This window comes from Vanellus vanellus, assembly GCF_965231255.1.
Source record: "Vanellus vanellus genome assembly, chromosome: 7".
In the NCBI taxonomy this organism is placed as follows: domain Eukaryota; kingdom Metazoa; phylum Chordata; class Aves; order Charadriiformes; family Charadriidae; genus Vanellus; species Vanellus vanellus.
In genome coordinates this window covers 33,582,700-33,599,340 of record NC_138912.1, presented here as the reverse complement: position 1 = coordinate 33,599,340, position 16,641 = coordinate 33,582,700, and the positions used below count along the sequence as shown (strand labels likewise).

The 16,641-nt window shown below is 42.1% G+C and overlaps 1 protein-coding gene across 2 annotated transcripts in view; it reads left to right on the top strand.

Moving 5' to 3' along the window:
- CCDC6 (coiled-coil domain containing 6) overlaps positions 1-16,641 on the top strand; it is a gene marked incomplete at its 5' end in the record, with an annotated part of 51,753 nt that continues 35,112 nt past the window's right edge. For both annotated transcript variants that reach the window (XM_082486217.1, XM_082486218.1), the window contains one exon: positions 1-324. In XM_082486217.1, coding sequence (XP_082342343.1) covers positions 1-324 — 324 coding nt within the window. The remainder of the gene's footprint in view (positions 325-16,641) is intronic.

Below are 16,641 nucleotides of genomic sequence, written 5' to 3'. Positions count from 1 at the left end.
ATGGCGGACAGCGCCAGCGAGAGTGACACGGACGGCGCCGGCGGCAGCGGCGGGGGCGGCGGCGGCGGCTCGGCGGGGTCGTTGATGGCGGGCGGCCCGGCGGCGGGGCCCGGTTCGGGGGTGGCGGGCGGCGGCGGCGGCGGCTCGGGGGGCAAGGCGGGGGGGATCGTGATCTCTCCGTTCCGGCTGGAAGAGCTGACGAACCGCCTGGCCTCGCTGCAGCAGGAGAACAAGGTGCTGAAGATCGAGCTGGAGACCTACAAGCTCAAGTGCAAGGCGCTGCAGGAGGAGAACCGCGACCTGCGCAAGGCCAGCGTCACCATCGTGAGTGCGGGCGGCGCCGCGCCGGGCCCGGCGGGCGGGCGGGCGGGTGTGCGGGGGGTGTGTGTGTACGGCGGGGGGCGAGGGGGGGGAGCCCCGCCGCGGGGGTGTCCGCACAGGGCGGGCCCGGCTGCCGCCGCCCTCCCCTCAGCCCGGCCGCGGCCTTCCCGCCGCCCTCTCCCTTCCCGCAGCCTCCGGGGCGGCGGTTGAGGCGAGTTTACCTCAGGCTGTCACCGCGCGCCGGGGGGGGGGCGCAGGTGGGGTCTCCCCGCGACCTTCTCGCCGTCCCCGCGCCCTCAGCGGGGACCCAGGGGCTTTGGGGGAGCTGGGCGGCAGGGGAAGCGTCGGGGAACCGAGGTGGTTGCCCCGGCGCTCCAGACCCGCGTGGGCCGGCTCGGCGGTCGGCGGGGAGGTGGCCCCGCCGCCCCTGTCCCCCGGCTGCCCGAGGGGGCGGCCCGGCCCGGCCCGGCCCGGCCGGGTGTTGAGGTGAGGAGCGGTGAGGGTCGTGCGGAGGAAGGGCGATGCTGGATGTTCCCTGAAGTTTCTCAAAGTAGAGATTTTCTTCCGAGTATCAGTAATCTGCGGAGATTACGGATTATCTCTTCAGCCGTCACCTCCTCAGCCGCGGTGCAGAGACAGCGAGTTGCAGGGACGGCGGCTCGGTCACGGGGAAGCGTTTGATTTATTTGTGGTGTTTTGTTAGCTGTGGTGTTTCAAGAGGTTATTTAAAAACTCGTTTAAAATAAACCCCTTAAAAACAATGCGAGTAACACACACCACTCTGTCCCAGGAAGAGCTCAGCCACTGGTTTATGAGCGCTGTGAGGATAGCTTGGAATTGAACTTCATTTTATACGATGCTGTTAGGCATCAATCCTCAGTAAAGTACATGTGAAAATACAATGAATATGACAGTATTTTCTTCTTTTTGAGTTGGGAGTTTAGGAGTTTAGGTTAGGGGGGTTTTGCTAATTCAGTGGTTAGAGTGATCATCTAAATGTTGTCATGATCATGGCCCGCACACAAAGTAGGTAATATGTTAAAGACCAATTAAAGGCAACCCTCATACTTGTATATGCTGTTCTGTACATCCTTGCCAGTGCGGATAGAGATGCCCTGAGAGAGACCATTCCCACCTGCACGTGCTTGTTCTCTTATCATCTGGTTTTTCACAGGGGATACTTTATTACAAGCATAATGGCTGTTTTATTGATAATCAGTTTTTCCATTGTCGATATATCTAGCAAAGAAATGGAGCTCGTCTAGGCAAACCTCTCATCTGTTCCCAGTAGTAAGCACTCAGTGTCTAGCAGGATGTGGGCCGGAAGAGTGCATGAAATACAATACAGAAGTAATTTATTCAAGGATGACAAATATGGTGCTAGTCGGGGAAACGTGTGCTTTGTTAATACTTTACGAGAAGAGAATGTGTCTTAATTAGGTAGCAGCCGAGTGCATTCTAATGTTGAAAGGGGCTAAGACATCTTGTCAGTCAGACATTTTCTCTTTGCCTGTTAGAAAGGCACAGCATCTTTCTGAACCCCTGGTAAGTGTACTGTTTGTAAACAACTTGAAAAAATGTTTGTGTGCATTAACGTTTTTTAGGCGCTGTCTCTAGGAACTGATTATCTTATATTTTCATCAGATTTTAATTTACAAAAAGGAAGCATTTTTCTTAAATCTAAAACTCAGTATATTTTTGACGTCTTGGATAAGAAGAGAAAAGGTGTTAGACTTTCATAGCAACCTGTATGCTGTCTGGCAAACCGGCATCTTTAGCAGACACTCTGTCTTTGGTATGCTAAACTGTGTGCACAACTGAGTAAACCACTTCTAATTCAGCAAGTGGCAAAATAATGAATGCAAAACATAACTTTTTTTTCAGGCCACTGAGACTTTGTGCTGTGGTTTACGTAGTCCGTAATGTAAACACATTTGCAGTCAAAATACATTGTTGTTTTGCTCTAGTGTACAAGTGACTGGAGATGAACTTTATTGGAATGTTGAAATGTGTGCCATTTGCATGTAAATGTAATTAAATAGAGAGTTTTCTGATTTTCTCCACTGTGGTTCTAAACCTTCGTCAATTTACTCCTCACCAGCCAGCTCAAGGTCCTTGCCATGTTGCTTTGCTGGCAAACTGGCGCTGCATACCAGTTTCCTGTTGTAGACGTTGTAATGTCACGAATCAGCCTTGATTTTTATCAAGTATTGAGGATGAGCTGTGAAGCGCAAATGAAACTGACAGGTAGCCAAAATAGCAGGTGAAATGACTAAACCTGTGTGGCTCTAGGTGAAGGTGACTCCTCGAACCACGTGGCTCTTCATCTTCAGGCCTTCGCTGTCCCGTCGCTCGAGCTCTGTGGTGTGAGCACCGCAGAGACTCTTCACTTTCTCTAGCTCCCCCCATTGTCTTTAATGGTTTTGAATATTTTCCCTTTATGGTTTACCAGGTAGAAAGCAGTGGTCTTCCTCCTTCCTCTTGTGTCCGTGCTGGTGTGAGTGTTAATATGAGATCTTCTTCTTTGTTTCTGTGTTTGTGAGTAGTATTATCGGTGTCAGAGCGGAGGTGTACAGTTTAGGAATTATTTAAATAGCTTGCCACATAGGTTCCTACTAGTTCTATTTTGTAGTTAACCCTTGTGTCAACCCTTGGTTGAAAATAAGCTTTATTTAAGTGTAGGAGACCTACGTTAAGTAGTTGCACTCAGAAAGCTGACTGAGAAAAGATGTTGACTTGGCAGGCTTGTATGCTCGCTAACTTCATATGAGCTCTCATCTAAAACATGTAGAAACAGATGCTGCTTTAATACTGAAATTGGTAAAACTAGCTTGGACTAAGTGTACGTCCAAAAAGATGTGCGAACTCTACTCCTTCCAGTAGCCTGAGATGCAAATGAAATTATGCTGTTGCTTGTGTGCAAGGCTGAAATTCAGTAAATATACGTGATAACTTTATTTCGCCCACTATTATTGGTAACAAATTGTGAGGGAGGGAGCAAAGCAGGGAGGAAGCTAGGTAAATTTGAAGTGTTATCTAACTGTGCAAGAGCATTACATTACAAGATGAAAAGTTTCAGATCAAGTATTAAGAAAGATCACTTGACTCATTTGCAGAGAGTTCATTTATATGTATTAAGCAATCTTTAATTTTATGATTTTATGGTATGTTTCTGCAAGGTCTTGTCTAGGAAATGTAACACGTGGTGCCTAGGTTGGGAAAAAATCACACACCTGAAGATCTGAGGTGCTATGTATTTGGGATGCGAAGTAGTGAGTTTTGGTAATAATGCTCCAGAATGGGATTTCCTATGTGAACTTCCTTAATTTTTTCATGGAAAAAATCTGCCAAGGAGATGTCATATTTAATGGACTAAGTCTGGGACAGCACAACTTCTCTAGTTAAATAAGAGTACCTTCAAAACTGGGGAGTGGTGGGGGGTGACTGCTTTTCGAAAGACTGAATTGTTGCGTGTGACAAAAGCTGAAATACTTCAGCCGGGTGTAGGTATGTCTTGGTCAGGAAGTGTCTTTTGAAGTCGGTAGAACTTGGATTTCTAACTTCTTTTTTCAGTGTTTGATGTAACAAAGTCATCCTATTTGAGTGAAAGCCATGTAACCTTTAACTGATACTGAAGCATTTTGCTTTTCTTTGTTATTGTTTTGAACTGACAGGCCTCATACAAACAGAGTGCTTTTAATAACAAAAAGAGTTTGAGTCCCTGATCGCTACAGGTACGTACATGCTTACTCTTGGATATTAAATTCAGTAATTTAACTTGTGTAAATTGGCCTACTGTAGTCAGGCATCTTAGAAAATTAAAGTATAATAAGCCTTATTCTGTTCTTTATTTTTTAACTGAGATGAAGATAGTGTATTTGAGAGGCCTTAATTTAAAAATGTTGCTGCTCCAGAATGCTTGATGTAGCAGTTTTAATGCTTTGTAACATAGATTTTTACGAGGACAGCTTCTCAGGTTTCTTCCCCACGGTTTGCTTTGTAGGGAAGGGAGTTATCCTGGAAATCACGATTTGTGGTGCTGTGTGGATCCCCCACATGATCACCAATTCATATGACAGTCTGATCCAAATCGCTAATGGCATCGGCGACACTTGGACGCTGGGTTTTGCGGGCTTGCCGTGAGTTATTGCTGCCTGCTAGCGAAACTTGCTGGCAAGGGGTGTTGGGCCATGGGAGTGCTGTACGCTGCTGTGGGTCGCGAGTGGTAGTATTTTACTACGAGACCTCTGCTACCCTTGTCTTTGTAGCTAAACCTGTGCCTCTGCACCTTGGCTCTCAGCTTGACTTTTTTTATTCCCCGAGCGCTAGCAGAGGGCAATTGCAGCTCTTGGCTTCTCGGTCTCCTCTGCGTTCTGCAGAGCAATGTGAACAGCCTCCCACTAGTTGGGAGAAAAAATGGAAGAAAAAGCCTTACTCAGCCCCTATTTCCTTGCCCCTACTCACAAATCCTGAAGAAATTTGTTGCTTTCGATAACAGCCGTCTCCTGAAAACAAACAAGCTTTCTGGGACTTGCAGATCCTAAAAATCCTGTGTGGTGTCGTAGACTTGTTACAGTTTTCTCAGTAAACAACCAGATGTAGATGCTGGAAATAAATATGATTTTAGCATTTTGTTTTCAAGGAAGTGTGCGGTGGGATGTGTGTGTGTATGCTTGAGATCTGCTGTCGTGGGTCTTCATGGAAAATGTCAGCCTGGATAGATAGTTTGCGGAAGCGAATGGGTGTGCTATATTGTTGAACACCCCCTGCAAAAATGCTTTTTAACAGCTTTTTTCTTTCCTGGAGGTTGCACCAGAATTTCAAAGCAGAACACCTGTTTCAGTACAGAATATGTCTATTAATAGGAAAAGGAAAGGCAGGATAGGTGAGCTGAATTGAAATACGAACCTTTAAAAGGTTCCCACTTAAGGGCAGAGGGGATGAATGAAAGAAATCCGTTACTAGCAGCTAGAAGTAAAAGGCAAACCAAGAAAGGAAAGAGATTAGTATTTTCGAAGATGCGTCTGTAAGTCTGTTATTTACTCTTTATTTTAAATTAGATCTTGCTTGTGTGAAAGAGGCTGACGAGCCATTTTGTGATATCTTCTGTAGGTGTGAGAAACCTGCTTGGGGTTTTTGTGTCTAGCTGCGTCGTTTGTAACTCTAGTTTGTAGCCGGACTAAACTAAAAGTCTTAACTCAAAAATAACTTAGAAGTGCTTTGCTTACTTGCTTTTTTGAGTAAAGGCAACATTGCTGCTAAGATTAGCAAATTCCTGCACAATAAAACTCCATCCAAAATTTTTCAGGAAGAGTAGGCACATAGGAAGTGAGCGTCTTGTATTTCAGTTTCGCGTTTGCCTCAGATTCTCAAGAAGTTTCTATTGAGCTTCTGCAAAACGCCTATAAAGGGAAAAGGAAGCTTAGTAATGCACTTTAATGTTAACTGTGTTGGCCCTTAGGTTAACATGGTAAAAGCAGTGCTACTTGCTGCGTGGCTGGTAAACTAATTGTAGAAAGGTGTATTCTCATCTGCTTCCATTTGGTAGTTTTACTTCCATTTGGTAGCACAGCCACTGGCATCTCGAGTTCCCAGGAAAAGACATTGTAGGTGGGGTGGTACCAGCACGTTACTGTTTGTCTATGTTGTAGGCCTTCTTCAACGCTGGTTAAAAAACAAACAAACAAAAAACACAGAAAAAGTGGTAATGTTTCTGAACTTGATTCAAATCGTTAATAAGCAGGAATGCTTGTACTCTCAGGGAGTTTGAGGCTTCAGAGGGTTACTAAATCATCTGCTTTGATTTGTGTCACATCTTCATGTTTTTCTGAGTTGTTTCTGCATTGAATCTCGTAACTCACCTTGAAATGTGTCTTTAGGAAGGGTATCCAGTTTTAATTTGAAGGCTCACAGAGGTGAAGAACCATTGTGCCCGGAAAGGCTCTAGTGTCCTGCCTCTGGTTCTTCCTGTCAGCTTGGTCAAAGCTGTTGGTTCCAGCTGTTGGTTCCTGCTGTGCCTTTTAGCTAGGTTAATGAGTCTTCTGGATCCTCTGCTGTCTCCTTATGAAGATACAGGTTGTAACAGGCATCTTATAGTTTCCTTTGACGAACTGAAGTAAAATCTCAGGCTCTGAGATGCTGGAAATCTAACGTGCTGGATCAAAAATGGTGCACTGATCTAGTCTAAACAGCTTTTCCTGCTTCAAATTTGCACAAATCTTTCTGATAGCTTAATTTGGAACTGCCAGGGTATATTTAATTATTTATTTTTTAATCCAGCTGTCTGTGAGCTTGCTGTTGTGTGCTCTGGCTCATTTGGCAGAAATGCAGTCGCACGCCTGTGCCTCTTCCAGGTCTCATTTGTACTGCTGGGTTGTCCAGTAGCACTTGGTTTGGTGCTGATAACTGTGGAGCCAGGGTCTCAGGAAAGGTATTTTCGCTTTTTCTGGGTTTCTTTGAGGGTCTCTTCTGTAACCCCTCTGTTTTTCTTTACAAAGAGGTACCAACCGCTTAAGTTTCTTCTCCCCCCTTATTAATTTCACCAATGCTATGTACAGACGTGAAGGTGAGCTGTCTCTCTGGTGGACCTGGGGTGTCAGTCTGTGTTACAGCATCACGTGTGAAGCTGATACGGAGGTTTTGCTTGTTCCTTCTCTCCATGTCCATTCTCTGACAGAATCCCGTGGTTTGTGGGGTTGGTCCTTTTTTTCAGAAGCACAGCTTTGGTAGAATGAATTTGTTTCAAATGAAACAAAACGTGAAGGTGTCTGTTCTCTATTATTACTTTTTACAGTCTTTCTAATCTCAGTCTTCCAGAGTTTATCGGACATGACTTACTGAAGAATAATGTGCAGTGAATAATTTGAACAACATCATGCTTTAGTACGTGTTGGTGTGAAATTTCTAACGAAATTTCCCACTGACGAGTATTTTTGAGGTCAGTAAGCCACTTCGGAAAGCCTTCTGTATCTTTGATTATTTTATAACCATTTTTAAATAATGTATGGCATGTATTACTAAAGCAAAAAGTCATACGGGTGCCATGTACACATCCTACACCTTTGCATTTATATTTATTACAGACAGTCCTTGGCTGAGGGATGAATCTATGCTTGTCTGCCACAACTTGTTCTCCATAAACCCATGCTGAATGACCCTTTTTATGTTTCTGTCCTTTATACAGTAAATTAATTTGTTTCCAGTATTGCCATTGGGTTGATACCAAACCGTGATAATCATCTATGTCTTCCTTTCCTTTAAATATTGCACAACAGCTCTACTTTTTTAATCTGTTACTTTATTGATGTTCCCATGTTTAATAATGCTGGAATGTCTTCAGTCAGTAAGAACACTGGTATATTGCTCTGAAATACTTTGGGGACAGAAGTGAAATAAGAACTGAGATTTTAGAGTACTTTGGGGAATTTTTAATAATGCAGAGGTCTTGGTGTTTCTGTGGGCTTGCTGTTCTGCATAGAAAGTAATTTTGCTTTTCTCTTAAGTGAACTTTCTCATTGAGGTTGTATCTTGAATTGTATGTCAGAACTGGTCTGCAGTCAGCTTTTATTTTAAGAACGCTGTTTAATGTCGGGTTTGAACATTTACTGAGACTAATAGCCATTTTTTCTCAGTGTATCTTAAAATGTGACTTAAAAATGTTTAGAAGGAGAGAGTTGGTTTAGTTTTTTCTGCACTGTACACCTAACAACAGGTTTGCTTGCACTGAAGAAAAAAATGTTCATGCGTGCTACTGCTGTATATCTGCTAGACATTTTTAATGTTTTTTTTTTTCTTTTTTTCACTAGTACAGTACAGGTCACTTGCCCAAATGAGTATTCCCAATACCAAGAGTTTTGCATCATTCACATCTGCTGGTTTAGAAGGTAGAGTAAAATGTTAGTTTTTTTAGAAGTTCTAGCACTGTTGCTAATCCCAGTATTGCAAAGCTAATATAGACAAGACTTTAGAACGGTTTTCAAATCCTGGAAGTTCTTTACTTCATTTTCGTTGTGGTTTGGCTGTAATGGAGTTTGAATTTTACGATGATTTCAAAGGATGAAGGAAAGTGATTTTATTTTTTGTTTTTTTCCAGCGTAGGTGCATGGTCTGTGGTTTTCTTGCACTTGTTAATTCTGTTTACTTGTCCTCATTGCTTGTTATCTCCTACTGCTGATACTGACTTCTGTTCATACTGACGTTGTTAATTTCAAAGTCCTTGGTTTTAAGTGTATTTTCATCTTATGGACTGTCAGTGCTAAAGCTCCTTGTAGTAACTGGTGCGTGGCACACAGCTGTGGTGAGCAAGCCTACACGTCTGCTAAAGACTTCAGCAAAAGGTTTTGTTTTCACGCTGCAGCTCATAAGGTGTGCTTGGGTGGCATTTCAGGTGGGGACTGGAAGAGCATAAAGGAACTGTGACTCCACAGTGACTGCAGATGAGACTGGTCAGGCAGGTGGATCTGTGGGGTGCTGCAGGAGGATGGAGTGCACGTTTCTCACAAACAGGTCTTGAAATGTGATTGGAATGAAGAAACAAGGCCGTGCTCTCCTCCAAAGGAGTGAAAATTGTCAGCAGTAGACATCTGATGTATTTCAGCGTAGCCTGGTAAAGGCAGTGAGAGAAACAGTTGCTTTGCTGCTCTTTTTTGGGCTGGGGGGTAGGAGGAGGAGGCTGCTGAATTTAGCAGTGGAGAAAGAGGTGAATCCTTTCTGTTTTTCTCTTAAAGAAAAAAATAACCAGCTGAAGGAGGAAAATAATAGGGACAAAATGTACAAATGGAATTATGCACGGGATTTGGGATCTAAACAGAATGAATGGAAAAAAGACAAAGGCATGCTCTAGAAAAGAAGCAAGAAATACAATATAAAGTGAGTTCCCATGGATCCGTAACAGAAAACATTCCTGTGACGTCTTGCTTCCAGCGCAGCAGCCTGGGGACGTCCAGAAGGGAACAACTCAAGTTCCACTTCTTCAGTCAAGTCCTTCTGTCTGACTGAAGAGGTGCCTTAGTTTTAATTAGGTGGACCGTTACTGTCCCTTTTCAATGTATCAGATGAGAGAATGAAGTAAAAATGAAGGGAAGATATTTGAGGTGAACTATTCCACAGTAAAAATACAAGTGTCTAAGTAGGAAACTCCAAAGCACAAACTACAGATGCGCAGGTTTCACATCTGTCTCTGTGGGGTGCAAGGACTCCTTGATGAAAGCTGAAACAAAATATTTGCAGAAACATTGAAGCATTTTAATCCTGACACTTGGGTTTGTAATTTTTTTCAACTTTGCAGTTAAAATGCAGACATTGTAGGCTAATTTCTGCCTATGGGGACAGTCCTTTAGTCTCCTGAGAGTCCTCTATCCCTTCATTCATGCCTTCCATTGCAGCAGTTTCGTTCCTGGAAAAGAGGGTGTTCCCTCAGCTCATCGACTGATACTCTAATTGATGGAGAAGCTCTTAGGATAAGGCCTTTTCTTCCCCTCTCAACTCTGAATTTGACTTTGTTTGAAATTTCATCTTCTGTCCATCAATATTACATGCAATCTGTTTTTCAGTTTGGGGTAGGCTTAGTGAGGGCGATGACTATCTCTTCAGCTGTGCTGTAGATTGGAACAGCCTAGCAGTGTTTCAGCTATTTGCGAAGTTTCCTCAGGTGTTTTAATTCTTTAAACTGTCTAAAAACGTGATATGTCTGCTTGTTACTGTAAAGCTAAGGTCTTTTTAATTCCTTTATTGTTGTTGATGCTAATCGTGTTTAAAACTCCTGCCCCGTGTATAAGTAATTCCCACAATGTTACACTTTGGTCCTGAATAAAAGTATAAATGTTTCTTAACAAGTCAGACATGATAAAACCCAACAACGTTTAATGGGCTGTAGCGTGAAGTTATGCTCCTTTCTGTGCCTTACAGTTTAATTTCTACTTTTAGCAGAGGATGTTGGAAGGTTTTTCGTGGGTTTTTTTTTTTTTTGGTAATGGTGGGATTTCCATTTTGTTTCCCCTCACTTTCAAATAAACAACAAAAGCAGTTACTATGAATTTTGCAAAATGTAGGAGGCTTTAATCACCGTTTTTCCAAGAGCTTTAAACAGTATGTGTTTTTCACATCTGCTAGAAGCAAAGAGTAGAAATTTTGTCCTGGCTAGTGTTGCCAGGAGTTGATTCATTAGGGAAAAGCCCTGTCCTCCCAGACCCTGAAATCTGGGTTGGGTCAAGAGGAGGGACACCTCCAGAGTCCTTTTCCGAGCGTAAATTTAACCTGAGATGTAGATCTGCAAAAAACTCCCTTTTCTCTGACACGTAACTGGAAGTTCTTGCTCCATGGGTGGAAGGGTGGGTAGTCATTTCCTAAAAATTTCTGTGTTAGACCTACTTCTCCAGTTCTGTGTAGGGTGAATATTCAAGGATTATTGTATTCCCCCCACATCCTGCCAGACCTCTGTAGAGATCAGAGACAGAGGGTACAGAGCAAAGGATGTGTTTTCTCATATTCCTCGTCATATTTTCATACACTAAATTGATAGACTTGTTTCTTGAAAGCCTGAAAAGAGATTGCTCTTCGCAATACTGTGGTATGTACTGTAAGATGTCTAAACTGTACAGAATGAAAAAAAACAAAATATTGCTCCACTCACTAATTCCTAGGAAGGATAAGCAGAAATATTTGTTTATTGTGATAGAGTTAGAGCTGATGTGTCATTAACAGTGGGATGGATAGTGTGGTGTTTACTTCCTGAATGTGTTGGTTTTGGAACAAGGTATGATTATAATCAATAACAAGCTTTGTCTCCAGTACTTGTGAATCACTGAGAAAGTGTTTCTCTAGAAGGCCAATGTGTGTAAGAAGAAATTAGGGGAGATTTTAAGAGGTTGGTTAGGTTGAGTGACTAGGGACACCTTACTAGTGTGGGGAAAAGCATTGCCATCCCTAATGATTATCTAAATTGTATTTAAACTAGTCATTTAAAACTAACAAACAAACTCAACAACAACAAAAAAAGGTTTTAAAGAAAGTGAATGAAGAAGTTACATGGTGAGCACCTGTTGCTATAATTTGGAAACTCCAGAACTGGATTTTGATAGGGTAGTCCTCTTGCTGCTGCCCTAAAGGAAGGCAGGTTGATCGATATAGATATACCACAGCTTGTAGATCCTTCTTTCAGGTGTGTATAAGTGCTGAAGGGCACTTGGACCTTGAAGAGAAGGGTGATGAGTACACAGGCTGTTTGAGCTCAGGATCCAGTCTAGAGGTGAGGAAACTTGAGTCTTCTCCCTGGGAACAGGGAGAGCTGCTGATACCTGTGGCATGCTGGTGTCACTGTGATGGAGATGCCATGCAGCAGTGATCTGACACCTTTCGCCTGGAAAAGCTGGGTATAACAAGAAGAAAAAGAAGGCTTTCATATTTGTGTACCTGAGCTATGTAAAGTGAAGTAGGGTTTTCATGAGAATTATTTGGGGGGGGGACACGACTATTAAGTCTCTGCTCCCTGCTTTTGTTTGTGCTCTGTTGTCTTTGAATAGAAGAACAGTCATGGCAGCAAAGCTACTTTATACAATAGTCTGCTGTGGTTGCGCTTTGAGCAGAAGTCTGTTATTTTTAAACGCAGTTCAGTGCCTGTTAGCACCAACATACATAGTTCAGAACAGAAGCTCTGTAGTAAATTTGTCACTTAATAGTCTATGCTACTGCTGAATCTTTTGCTTTTCCTGCTCTGAAACTTTGGGAGTGTGCAATATCGAGTTTGCTAACTGGTCAGGCCAGCAAAGTGGACTAGTTAATGTGTGGGTACATTGAAGAGAAATGGTGATTTATCACTGGGCAGAAAACAGGCAAAAAAATATTTAAAATATGTTACCTTAAGAGGTGTTTGTGCATTAGATGTCTGATATGACAGAATAATTTGTACTGATTTGCTGCAGTACTGAGTTTCTTGTAGGTTCTAGTACTGAGTGGTGGTGTTGCTGAGATTTAAGCTGTTGTTGATTATTGGTTTCTGAGTAGCACAACACAACCAGATTACATTAATCTTGAGTATTTTACATGCAAGTCAAACAAAACCACAGCATTTTAAAAGGATGGTAATTCTAATGACCATGCATGATATGTAAAATAAGTTTAACAAAAAAACCCCAGCAACAAAACAGTATATGCTACAACAGTACCTATAAGCAATTTGATCTCTCTTCTTCTGTCTTTCATGTCCAGAAACCTGTGTGTTCAAAAATTCAGGCAAACTAAGCATAAAAATGCAAATCTAGTTATGTGTATGTGTGCATCCTTACGATGTTTTTCAGCAGCTTTTATACTGAGGCTGAACAAAAGCAAAACCTGTTCCATGGGCTTCTGTATTCTATTTGTTTTACACATATTGATTAACTAGCAAACTATTTACAGTACAAAAATTTCACCAGTAAAGCAGCAGTGTCACTGGCAGTCAAAGAGTAAAGCAAAAAAATTCTTTCAAGTAGTCATCGGTAAAGAATTTATACAGAGAGGTATTTCAAACTTTGATTCAGTGTTTGATATGACAGTGTAGTTTTATCTTCCGTATTGGCTGTCTTTGTCAATGTAAATCTTCAGTCGGGTACAAACGAACAGAAACGGGCAAGACCCTGGCAAAGCACACGTTATCTTCTGCTGGAGCGGTGTTGCCTCACCTTTGTGCTGGGAACGGTCACTGGTCTCTGCGGGGCCGAGAGGGGATCGGTGTAATATGGCCCCGTTCTTACTGCCTTCCTGGCCGTGTTTGCACACGTGGTCATTAGGATCCTTCTACAGGTTATCAAAATAACCTGTATTTTGAAGAAGTATTTTGCTTGTATGCAGTGAACTTGAGGGCCTGGGGGAGCCGGGCTTGTTGCTTGTATGCGTTATACTCATTTTACACGTGCATCGGAAATCCACTGCTACTGAAAGTGCCAAAAGCGCAGGAAATGTAGGCTTTGTGTGCGTGTGCAGTGATGAGATGGAGAAACGGCCTCATGAAATAGAGCCGTTTGGAAAGGTCTGTGGGCTAGATTTAATTTTCCTGCTAGGTCATTCCTGCCTTGGCCTGTAACTCCTGTTGGCTCGGGTTACAGCGCTTGTGTACTGGAAGCAGACTCCAGCCCTGATAACCGTCTGGGAGCTTGTTCTACATGGTGATGTTTAAGTAACTGAAAAATAAGTGCTATAAAGCATGCGTCTAATGAATAGTCAGACTGTTAAGGTTTTAAAACGCTGAGCGCTCGAAATAGGAAATGTTTAATGTTTGCCTCTACAACCTCCCTACCTTTCCTTTGTGGTGCTTTATTACCATATAGACTTTAATTACATTAAGACTTGCATAACAGCATGTGGTCATGGTTAAACTGCCAAGTAAAAGTTATTTGAGGCTTGATATGTTTTTCTAGACCCTGTCAGAAAATGTGGCTTTTTCCACGTGCTGGATTTGTATTAACTATTTAATGCCAGTATTTTGATGTAATAAAAACTCTTGAAGAGAGTACACTCTAATTATTTATCTGTTTTGAAGACATTTAAATTATTTTTGAATTATTTAAGTAAATTCAGGAATTGATTGTATTAATTATGAACCTCATATAGCTTGTTGTACCTTGCCTGTAATGAAGCAAATGCATTAATTTTATAAATATTTATGTTTGTGAAATTAGCCTGTTTTCATAATTTGATTATTTCATTTTCACCACTTGTGTGTTTCAGTTGTGCAAGACTCCTGCAGGTCAACATCAAAATGCAGAGAGAGAAGCTATTTTAAGTGTTTACAAATCTGAAGTGGAATGGAATTGCATACCATCAAACATTTTACTTCATTGCTGAGGCTAAGAGATTATTTAGCATGTAGGAATACTTCTGAACTTTTGTGTTTAGGAAGCTGGTCAATTCTGAGGGCTCTTTTAAAGAGCCATTCTTTGTGTGGTTTCCAAAGCATAAGATGTATGCACCCATGTCTCGAAGGTAACTGAATTTTTGAGAGAAGGTCTTGTAAGGCTGCATGAGTGATGCTGAGCTGAAAACATCTGATCGTGGTTAAAACTCACTTGAGAGAAAAATGTATGTCTTACGTCATTTGACTCAGCTCATTTCTCTGGTCAGTCTGTGGCCATTGCAGATTCACAGGGCAATGTGCTGGATCACTTGGTAGGCATCAAGTGAAAAGCTTGCTGTGACTGGAGTTAGCAGTAGGAGTGCTGTGACAGAAGCATTTTGACATGTCCAGCCAAAACCTAATTGACCTTTTAAAAAGGGGGGGATGAAGGGGAGAGAGAATTTCCAACTATAAGTGGAGATTAAAAGGGACTGTATTTTAATACTTTCAGTAATTGCTTATCATGCAGATATTCCTTTATTATTGTAATAAAAACCAGATTATTTTTTTCCCTCTTACATCAAAACTCATCTTCTGAATAGCTGAAATGTAATAGGACTTGTGTTTTGAGGCAGTTCTGCATGTGGCTTTAATGTTACACGATAGGTAACATTTAGAGTAGTTGAAGTTATCAGCCTGAGGTTCAATACTGATTTTTCTTTTTTTTTTTTTTTTTTTCCCCCTGTGTGTTTTGGAAACAACATCTGGTAAGCCTGTAAGTTGTTGTTTGGCTTTTTTTCAACAAACAAACAAAACCCCTTTCCTCCTCATCTACCAGGTTTGTGTTTAAAAAATAAAAAAAGTCCAACAGCTTGGGGTTCTGAAGGAAACACACCAAGGTATTACTGCTTTATTGTTTGTTTTCAGAAGTATGGGGCTTCTCGGAGATACTGTATACCCAGAGATAAAAATGCACATTTCTGGTATTTGTGTAGCTCTGTTACTCCTGAAAACGCATCTTAAAGAAGGGAAAAGGGAAAAAAGAAAAAAGAAAGAGGAAAAAATGAGAAAAGTGCTTTTATGTCAGAACTGAGGAAGTGACCCTGGGGGTTGCCATAGATTAAACAGGAAATCACACTACAAATTGAACCCAGAACTTGAATTCCAGCTCACCGCTTTAACCGCAAGACCATCCACTCTCTATTCTCTGCAGACAGGCCACCCAGCTGAAAAAAACACCTTTGCTTGGAGGGGAAAGCTGTGCCCATGCCACACCAGGACTGCAGTGGAACCTCCTTGTCCTTCAGCCCTAACAGATAGAAGCGTGCTGCTGGGCGGTTGGCGGTAGTGTGTAATTCAGAGTGTCTCCAAGTTACTGTTGACTTCTGTTCTTGTGATGGTTCATGTTTCTCATTGTCTGAAATGCACAGTGAACGCAGTGTGCTTGTTTCAGGTGCGGCTGGAAGGTTTGTAGGAAAAACTAGCTCCAGCCTGGGAGAACTGCAGCATAAAAGTTCCTCCTGTAAGGGAACTGTAACAGCTCACTGGAATATTTATTGCATTTGTAGACCAGTAATTTTCTGTACTGTTTTAAACTGGTGCCAGGAAGGATGGCCGGAGCAGTAACTTGAGTTAGTACTGCTAGAGGGGGAGTGTGTCCTTTAGGAGAGTTGGGAAACTTAGATTTTATTTTATGCAAGAACTGCATATTCTGAAATCATGCCATTGTAGTTTTCTGCTCTTCACACCCTTTTTACCTCGTCATGTATTTTAGAAGGACTTTTGGAAAGGCTATTTTCTGAAGTGACAGCTTTAGTTCAGTGTAACATGTGCAGCAACTGAGATCATCTCTTCCCGAAGCTGCCCCAACCTTTCAGTCTATATTCAGTAGCAAAGATTGTGTTTCTTCTGTACAGCAACCAGATTGAACTGCTCTTCAGCTCCATCTGCAGGCTTGTATTGTCCATAGAGTCCTGTCAACAGAAATTGCCCTGTAAAAAGATGGGTGAATGGTAAAGAGGTCGTGGTGGCGCTTTCCTTAAAGCTGAGGGACCTTCAAGAGTGGATTAGATCAAAGCAGTGCTTGGGTAGGCTGTTTCCAACAGGTTCCCCTGAAATCTAATGTCACTTCGACTCTGAATGTTATAGGTGATGGTTTGTCAGCATGCAAACCAGGCACGCTTGGCATCTGGTTTTCAGGTGGTCATGTGTAGGTGACTAGAGCAGATTGTGAAGTACTTGTTACTGAAATTGTGTCTGAAGTGAGAGCTGAAACTAAAATGCAAGAACTTGTTCATGTCAGATCACTGATAATGTTGTACTGGTACTGACTAAGGAGTAGGTATTAATTGTCATTGTTGAACCCGATTACTTACTTGGCTGTATCAGGAAGGTTTGTGAAGCTTTTAGAAGAACTAACCAGGGGGAGAAGAGAGTGTAGACAGCTGTGATTTTTTTTTTTTTTTTTTTTTTTTTAATTTGACTGTGTTCAAGCTGATGCCTCATTGGAAATA